At 27.3% G+C, this 9,236-nt stretch overlaps 1 protein-coding gene across 3 annotated transcripts in view; it reads left to right on the forward strand.

Moving 5' to 3' along the window:
- The window catches only part of LOC117181671 (nidogen-like), a 107,537-nt gene that overhangs the window by 43,899 nt on the left and 54,402 nt on the right, over positions 1-9,236 (forward strand). For all 3 annotated transcript variants that reach the window (XM_033374578.1, XM_033374579.1, XM_033374580.1), the window contains exons 3-5: positions 3,167-3,372; positions 3,465-3,556; positions 3,651-3,791. In XM_033374578.1, coding sequence (XP_033230469.1) covers positions 3,167-3,372; positions 3,465-3,556; positions 3,651-3,791 — 439 coding nt within the window. The remainder of the gene's footprint in view (positions 1-3,166; positions 3,373-3,464; positions 3,557-3,650; positions 3,792-9,236) is intronic.

Raw genomic sequence — 9,236 nt, forward strand, 5'->3', positions numbered from 1 at the left:
AAAAGGACCATAACTTCACATGACAGAGGTAAATAATCAACCTCTAGCAACAAAAAAAAACTTTCAAAATAGAAATAACAAACCCCAATAATGATCAGTGAAAACCTTTACCAACAAATATTAACGACCCCTAGCAACGAACAATAACAAGCGCTGATAACAGTCTATTTTAACCCCTAGAAAATAAGAATATGAAAAACTCTAGCAACAGACAATAACAGCCCTTAAAAACAATAGCAGTTTCCAGAAACAGAAACCCAAAAAACAGGCAAATATAAACCTTAATATTCATCAAGGGCAACCTCTAGCAACAGGCATTAATTACAACTAGTGAAGGACAATAAAAACATCTAGAAATAGACAATATATCCTATAACAGACATTCCTTAAAAACGGGCAATAACAACCCGTGATAATGGTAAATAAAAACCTTTAGCAAACTACAATAACAGCCTTTCAACACGGAATATAACTATCTTTAACAAAAAAAAAACATTGACCACCTCTAGTAGCGGACAATAAAAACCAATAAGAACGGGAAATTGTAAATAACAACCTCTAGCAACCGAAAATAACAACACTTATAACAAGCAATGACAATCTCTAGCAATAAACATTAGCTCCTATTAATGGATGATAGAAACCTCCAGCAACAGGAAATAAAAACCTTTAAAATGGGCTATAACAGTCCCTATAAATAAAATTTGTCAACACCTACACGGAGAGACATTTTTTGAAGAACATTTTGATTAATTCGTTGCTAAGTGTGTTATAAGTCATCTATAGGGAAAATGTCGTTGGTCAATGATAAGTGGACATTTATGTCTATGGTCATTTTCATCTGACTGTTACATCAGAAAAATTTCTAGGGGGGTTGCTATAGTTTGATGCTAGGATATGCTTGTTATTTGTTGATAAGGAATCATCGATAAAGTAAGTTAACAATATAATACTGTTGAATTTTTAAATGAGAAAACATGAAATTCTAATAAAAAAAGTTAATTTTATACCAAAAAGATGAATTTCCAACAAAATACAAGAAATCGAAACCTCAAAGATGAATTTATAATGTAAAATTGAATTACTACTCAAAAAACAACCATTTTCGACCAAAAATTTTACAGGTAAATTTTTAATAACCAAAGTAATTTTTCACCAACAAAAAAAGGAATTTTCAACAAAACAGTTCAATTTTCAACCAGAGATAAATTTTTAGATAAAATTTTAAATCGTCATAAAAATGTATTTTTAATTGAATTAATTGAATTATCGACTAAAAGTGATAAATTTTTGAATAAGAAATTAATTTACTATCAAAAAGATAAATTTGAAATGAAATTCAAGAATTCTCAAGCAAAAGGTTAAATTTTTGTAAGAAAGAAAGAATTTGTTTAATTTTTAAGAATGTCGTTCAACTGTAAATCGTGGTTGTTAAGTTTTTAACCAGAACGATGAATTTCTAACCAAAAAAAATAATTTTCTATCGTAAAAAGATGAACTTTTAAACAATAAGATTGATTTACTAACAAAAAAGACGAATTTCCCATAGAATTTAAGAATTCTCAACAAAAAAGTTGAATTTGAAACTAAAAAAGATTAATTTTCACACAAAAAGAAAAATTTACTAGCCAAAAAGACTAATCTCGAAGGAGACTCAGGAATTGGAAACAAAAAAGTTCAACTTTCAACTAAAAAATATTAATTTACTACGAAAAAAGACAAATTTTTAGTAAAGTTCAAGAATTCTCAACCAAAAAGTAGAATTTTCAACTAAAATAGATGAATTTTGAAGAAAAAGAATAATTTACTACAAAAAAAGACTATTTTTCCATAAAATTCAAAAACCTCAACCGACAAGTTGAAATTTTAACTTAAAAAAATAATAATTTGTAATTCTATCTATCTACCTAAAATGATTTATAAACTCAACAAAAAATATCTATTAATAATTGCTGTAAATCTTTATGGAGGCTTCTAAGTACACTTTAGAAAAAAATAATCCAGGTTAAAATTGTTTATTTAACAGTAGTTATTTAAAGATTTTTTTTTCTTTCTCTTTAGGGAAAAGTTACAATTTTTATTAAATTCTTATGATCAAGGTCTCATTTTATTCTTTGAAGGAATCTCTAAATTTCTATTTGAGTTGATTTTTTTAATAATTAAGAAATCATACAGTTATTATTGTTATAAGCAATCATAGCCTAAATTTAAATTAAAACCACCCAAATAGAATTTTAGATAATCCTTCAAAGCATAAAATGAGGCATGGATCATTAGGATTAAATAAAAATGTAACTTTTCCCTGAAGCGAAAGGAAAAACTAAACCCTTTAAACAACTACTGTTAAATAAACAATTTTTCCCTGAATTATTTTTTTCTGAAGTGTACTTAGAAGCCTCCATCAAGATTTACAGAAAATAATTATAGCCCTTTTTTTGTCGATTTTATCAATCATTTTAAATATAGGCGACTCTTGGGATTGATTGTAATTGTATTGATCTTCATATAACGAAAAATAATTAACGTGATTTCAGAAAATATGGAAAATAATTTTTTTTAATTTTTTAAATTACATTTTTCTCCGAAAAAATCTTCTCACTTCTGCTATCGATTTCTTTGGTAGCTTAATGGGAAAGCACCCGACCGGCAATAGGAAGTTCTTTGGCTCGATTCCCAGTGAAGAAGTGAGAAGATCTTTTTTCAGAGCAATTTAATTTAAAAAACGTGACCGTATGTACTTTTAGAAAAATTTATCTAAATTCTAAAACTGTAACGTAGGTTTTGTGAGCCCCCCCCCTCCCCCTTAAAGTGGTAACGTAGTGTCTCAACGATCCCTAAGGGTACCTACAAAAATCTGTCAAATCATCAATATGCTTAGCATCAGATTGTCTTCTTTCTTTATTATTCAATATGTCATTAAATAATTATTAATGTAGAAATTAATTAATTTGATATTAATGCTGTTTAGTTTTGAAAAGTTTGAGAAAATTGCTACACTGATTGTAGAGCCATTGCTGTAATATAGAATGAATTAAATATTTTTACCATTCTAATAGTCTTCGGTAAATAAAGTTGTCCTGGCCATTGGTTTTGTATTTTTCAAAAAAAGAAAATATTTCCAAAATCCAGATGTGTTTTAACATTTATTTAACCAAATTTCTTCCAGATTAATACTTATCAAGCAGCGATTTCGTCCAATGGGACTCACTCATATGTCGAATTATTATATCCGCAAGATGGAATTCAATGGATCCAAGGAGAATCTCATCCAAATGGACTTCCAGACGCGAAAGCTCAAGTTGGCTTCATGAGCGAAGGTACAATTTATGCTTTGCCAGGTTCGGGCACGGACCAAATCCAAAATATTGACAAGTACGTTTTTAGAACTTTAATTCAATATAATTTATTTCGAATTATTAGTTTAATTTTTTAATTTAAATTAAATGAAATCCTTCCTTTTTAAGACTATCCAACATCAACAGACCTGGACACTGGATTTTCCAAGTTGGACCCATTCCTGAGGGGGAAAACGTTAATATACCTGATAACGTTGAAAGTAATTATTATTCATTATTCTAGATTCTATATGTTCTCTCTATAAATTATTATAAACAATTTATAAAAAATATTTATAATCCAATTATTTTCAGGCTCGTCAAATCAACCAAACACTTGCAGAACTGGTGCAACAACTTGTCACAGTAAAGCTAGCTGTGTCGATTATGAAGCTGGATTCTGCTGTCAATGTAGAGAAGGCCACTTTGGAAATGGAAAATACTGTCAACCAACTGGTATGATTTAAAAAATTCTTATTACTCATTCATATAAATTTATTTCTAAATCTAATTCAAACGTTAAATCGTTTAACAATTTTTGAATTATTATTTTACAAACAGACTCAAATGATTTATAACAATCTCGCATTAAAATCTATTTTATACATAAAATCCCAGTTTGTACGTAATGGGGATGGTTTAAGGCAGAATGTAAGATCACGCATGGAAAATATAATTCCAAATAACAATTTTTAAAAATGCTTGAAAAAAATCTAATGAGTTATTTTATTTCTTGAAAATTGAACTATTTTGTTCAAAATTAATCTACTTTTTATTAAATTAATCTTCTTGGTTGAAAATTTATATTTCCAGTTAAAAATTTATATTTCCAATTGAAAATTTAATTATTCGGTTGAAAATTAAACTCCTTTTTAAAAAATTTAACACTTTTGTGAAAAAAAAACTTTTTGTTGTTGTTAAAAGTTCAACTGCTTTGTTGAAAATTCGTTTTTTGCTTAAAAATTCAACAAGTTTATAAGAAAATTAGACTATTTAATTGAAAACTGACTTTTTTTGTTAAAAATAAGCAATTCCGTTCGAAAGTGTCCTTTCTGGCCGAAAGATAACAGTCTTGTTAAAAATTCATCTTTGTGGTTGAAGATTTACTTTCTTGAAAGTTCGTCTTTTTTGGTTGACATCAACTATTTTTTATTTATAATTAAAATCTGTCTTGGTTGAAATATCGATGACTACATTTTTCGCTAAGAAATTATCTCTTTTAGTTTGAAATTAATCTTCATTGTAAAAAAATCCACAATTTTATTAAAAAGTTATTTTTTATTTGAATGTTCTTAATTTTAGTTCAAAATTCATCTTTGGTTGAAAACTGAACTATTACTCTAAAAAATCATTGTTTTTTTATGAATACTTATTTTTTAACTTGAAATTTAACTATTCGATTTTTGGTAAATATTGATCTTTTTTATAAGAAAATCATCTATATAGCTGAGAAGGTACTTTTTCAGTTAAAAATTCAACTACTTGGTTAAAAATTCATGTATTTTTTTGAAAATTCTTTTTTTTCGATATATAATTAATATTATTGCTTAAATATTTTACTATTGGGTTACAAGTTCATCTATCGTGTTAAAAATTTCACAGTTTTGTTCAAAAGTTTTTTGTTTTTAAAGTCAACTATTTTCTTGATAATTTTTTTTTTAATCAAATTTTCAACTGCAAATATAATTATTTAATTATTGGTTATTGATATAACGTTTTTTGTTTAAAAATCAACTATTTAAATAAAAAATTTAACGATTTTGTCAAAATTTCGTCTTCTATTGGGTTGAAAATTCTATTATTTTTGTAAAAAATGTCAATGTTAAGTTGAAAATCAACGTTTTAGTTGAGAATTAACTTTCTGGTAGACAATTAATATGTTCGAGTTAAGAATTCAACTGTTTTCTAGAAAAGTTGCCTTTTTGGTTTGAAAATTAAACACGTCAGTGGAAAGTTATTTCCTGTTTCAGTTTTTTAGTTTAAAAATGTATCTCTTTTGGTAGAAATTTCATTTTTTATTTGAATTCTTTTCGATAAAGTAGACTGTTTTTTATTTTTAATTAAAATATTCGTTGTTTGAAATATCAACTATTATACGTTCCGTTAAAAAGTTAAAAGTTTTATTATTTTGATAAAATACAACTGGTTCTTTGAAAATTTGCCTTTTTTTTATAAAAAATTCGTCCTTTTTTATTAAAAATACCATTTTCTCGTGAGAAAATTGATCTTTTTTGTTTGAATTGTAATTTTAAACTAATAAAGCATAACATTTTCGGCAAAAATTGAATATTTTGCATTTCGCAAAAAAAAATTAATTTCTTTACACAAAAAAAATGAATTCCCAACAAAATTGTTCAATTTTAAAGTAAATAGCTTAATTTTCTTGCAAAAATATATATTTCAACAAAAAAGTGAATTTCCAACTGAATAGTACAATTTTCTACTAAATCGTTGAATTTTTAGGTCGAAAAGATGAATTTTCCACAAAATAGTTGAATTTTTAACTCAAACAATGAGTCTTCAACACACAAAAAATGAATCTCAAACATACAAAGGATAAATTTTCAACCGAAAATTGAATATGTTTCACTTTTCAAGACAAATCAATAATTTTTCACACGAAAAAAATAAGTTTAGAACAAAATAGTCCAGTTTTCAAATAAATAGATTTTTTTCTTCAAAAAATATTAATTTTCTACCAATAAAGGTGCATTTTTAACCAAATAAATGAATTTTTAACCAGAAAAGATAATTTCTCAATATCAAATATAAATTTTTAAATAAAAATGAAATATTTTCATTTTTAGTCAAGAAAATTAATTCTCAAGCCAAAAAAAAAACGAATTTTTAGCAGAACAGTTAAATTCTTAACCAAAACATTAATTTTTTTGACCGAAAAGATTAATTTGGCCCAAGAAAGACGAACTATCAACAAAACAAATAAATTTTCACCAACTACTTGAGTTTCTAAATAAAAAAATGAATTTTCAACCATAAAGTTGTATTTTTAACTCAGAAAGATCAAATTAAAAACAAAGTGGAATAGTTTGATTTGTGGTTATGAATTGAATTCCAACCAAAAATTAAACAAATTTTCAAGAAAGTAGTTGCATTTTCAAAAAAAGAATTAAATTTTCAACCAAATAGCTGAATTTTTAATCTAGCCAGATGAATTCCTAACCAAAAATATAATAAGATACTTTTGAAGAAAAAAAAAGTACTTTAAACCAAGAATAGTGATTGAACTATGTTATTAAAAATTCTTTTTCTCTTGTTGTGAATTAAGTTTTCAAACAAAAGTTTCAATATTCTATTTTTAGTTGAAAATTTATCGCTTTTAGTTGAAAATGAAACTATTAAACTTTTCGTTTAGAATGCAACTTTTTTTGTTAACAAGTTAACTGCTTTGTTAAAAATGGAACTACTCTGTTTAACATTCATTTCATTGGTTGATGACTCAGCTTATTATTTTCTGAAAAAGTCTTATTTTTTTAGTTGCGATTTCATTTATTTCACTGAAAATTTAACTATTCTATTATTGGTTTCAAAATGAATCATTTTTTTAATTCAACTAATAATTTGTTGATTGGAAATTCATTTTTTAGATGAAAATTCAACTAATTGCTTAAAAGTTGTACTATTTTATTAAGCATTCAACAACAACAATATCAGTTTTTAACCACGCATAGTTGGATTTTCTGATTAGATTCTATTAATTCCGAAAAAAAAACGAGAAAAAGAAGAAATTTCTTAAAAACAGGCGGAAAAATAAAAATCTTCTCTTAAGTGTGAAAGTGATTTCAAAACTTATTATTAAGATAGTTTTTAACTGTGCTTTTCTGGCCCATCTCTTAAAAAATTATTTAACTTTGTTCAAATTTATCAACAGAAAATGCGCTAAACAATGCTCAGAAATGAAAAAAAAATGTTTAAAGAATTTAATTAAAAGTCGAAAATCGTCACAAGAGGCAAGGCAATTAAAAAAAATTATTGAAAATAACGTCACGTAATACTTAGATATAAGTGAATAATTTACTAGCCCTATCAATTTTGCCTAAATATTTATAGGAATCTCAAATTACAATTTAAAAAAAATTAAAGTTCAAGTTTTTTCGAACATGTTTTCCACTTTTTGCGTCTCAAGAGAGTCAAAAGTCTAAAAAAGGTTCAAGACCAAAGACCGACTTCTCCCTGTGATCTATTCATAGTTTACGATACACGCAGGACACCCAAAATGTATTTCTCAGTACATTTGTAAAACGACGTCAGATAAGTGAAATGAGTCGTGAGACCCTTTGAGAAAAACCCTTTGCTATTTTCTCTTCCACATTACGGCCATTAAGGCGCTTCAAAAGAGGCAGTTTCGCTCGATACGTCTAAAAGAAAGCGAAGCGGTATAATCGCCTTTGGATTGTGTGGTAAAAAATATATAAAATATAAAAATAATAAAAATAAAACTGACTCATTTGAAGCGCCTTAAGGCAATCTAAAAAGTCGCTAATCTTAAAAATGATTTATAAAATCGAAAAAATAGATCAGTTATTAGTTTCTGAAAAATTTGAAGGTAGCTTCTGAATGTACTATAGATAAAAAATCAAGTTAAAATTTTTCATTTAACAGTGGTAATTATTTAGAATTTTAGTTTTTGCTTTTTCTTTAGAGAAAAGTCACGATTCGTCTTTGACCCTAATGATCAAAGTCTCATTTAATTCTTTGAATGATTCTTTACAATTCTATTTGGTTAGTAATTATTAAAATTTGAACTACCATTCTTTAAAAAAAAATAATAACTGTATGATTTCTAAATTTGTTTTTAAATAAAACCCTCCTCAATAGAATTGTAGAGAATCCTTCGAAGAATGAAATGAGGCCTCGATCATTAGGATTGAATAAGAATTGTAACTTCTCCCTAAAGAGAAAGCAAAACTAAAACCTAGAAATAACTACTGTTAAATACATAATTTTAATCTAGAATTTTTTTCTGACGTATTCTTGGAAGCCTTCCTCAAGATTTACGAAAATTAATAATAGATCAATTTTGTCGATTTTATAAATCCTTTCAATGAAAGACCACTTTCGAGATTGGTTATACATAGTGTGCATCCTTAAGGTGCTTCAAACGAGTCGCACGAGTCTCATTTTCGCTGGATCCCCTATACACCTAGAAGAATAAATATCATTCTTAATATTTTTACCACATGCCATTTTGGACAGAGAGCTTTTTCCGGAAAATATTCTTGATTTTGTTTTTAATTAAAAATGTACTGTGTTTTTGGCAGCCTTGCGTACACAATAGTCAGTGTGTTGTCAGTTTCAGGGGCAAAAAAACTTCATTTTCAATTGAAAAAAAAAACAAGAACAATTTCCGGAAAAAGCTCTTTGTACAAGCCGGCATAATTGCTTTTAGTTTATGTGGTAAAAATATTACGTTCAACAATTCATCCTTTTAGATGTGTAGCTGATCAAGCGAAACCGATACTCATTTGAAGCGCCTTAAGTCTTAGGAAAATTCTACATTTTTACTTAAAAGAGGGCATCCCACTCAGGATGGTCAATTTTTTGTTAATTATCGTGCATATCGCCCCCAAATTTATTTGAATCCACACAAAAATCAATGTGACGTGGAACAAAGAAACCAGACTTAGTACACCAAACTCTCGCTTTCAGACAAGTGTCGGGGGTTGCCTTCAAATGGCCTTGGACGGATTTCGGGAGGACAGAAACGTAAAAAGTGAGGGCCGCCTGACTCGTTTTCAATTGGAATATTCGGTTCGGTTTTGATTCCTCTAGAATCAAACTGAAGGGCCTATGACAAAGCCACCGAATGCGTCCTCGGGTTGCGGATAGAGGGTCCCTGTACCAAAGGTTTCTGCTGAATATGGTTACAAAAATAAATAGGCA

The sequence above is a fragment of the Belonocnema kinseyi genome, chromosome 10 (assembly GCF_010883055.1).
Source record: "Belonocnema kinseyi isolate 2016_QV_RU_SX_M_011 chromosome 10, B_treatae_v1, whole genome shotgun sequence".
Taxonomy (NCBI): domain Eukaryota; kingdom Metazoa; phylum Arthropoda; class Insecta; order Hymenoptera; family Cynipidae; genus Belonocnema; species Belonocnema kinseyi.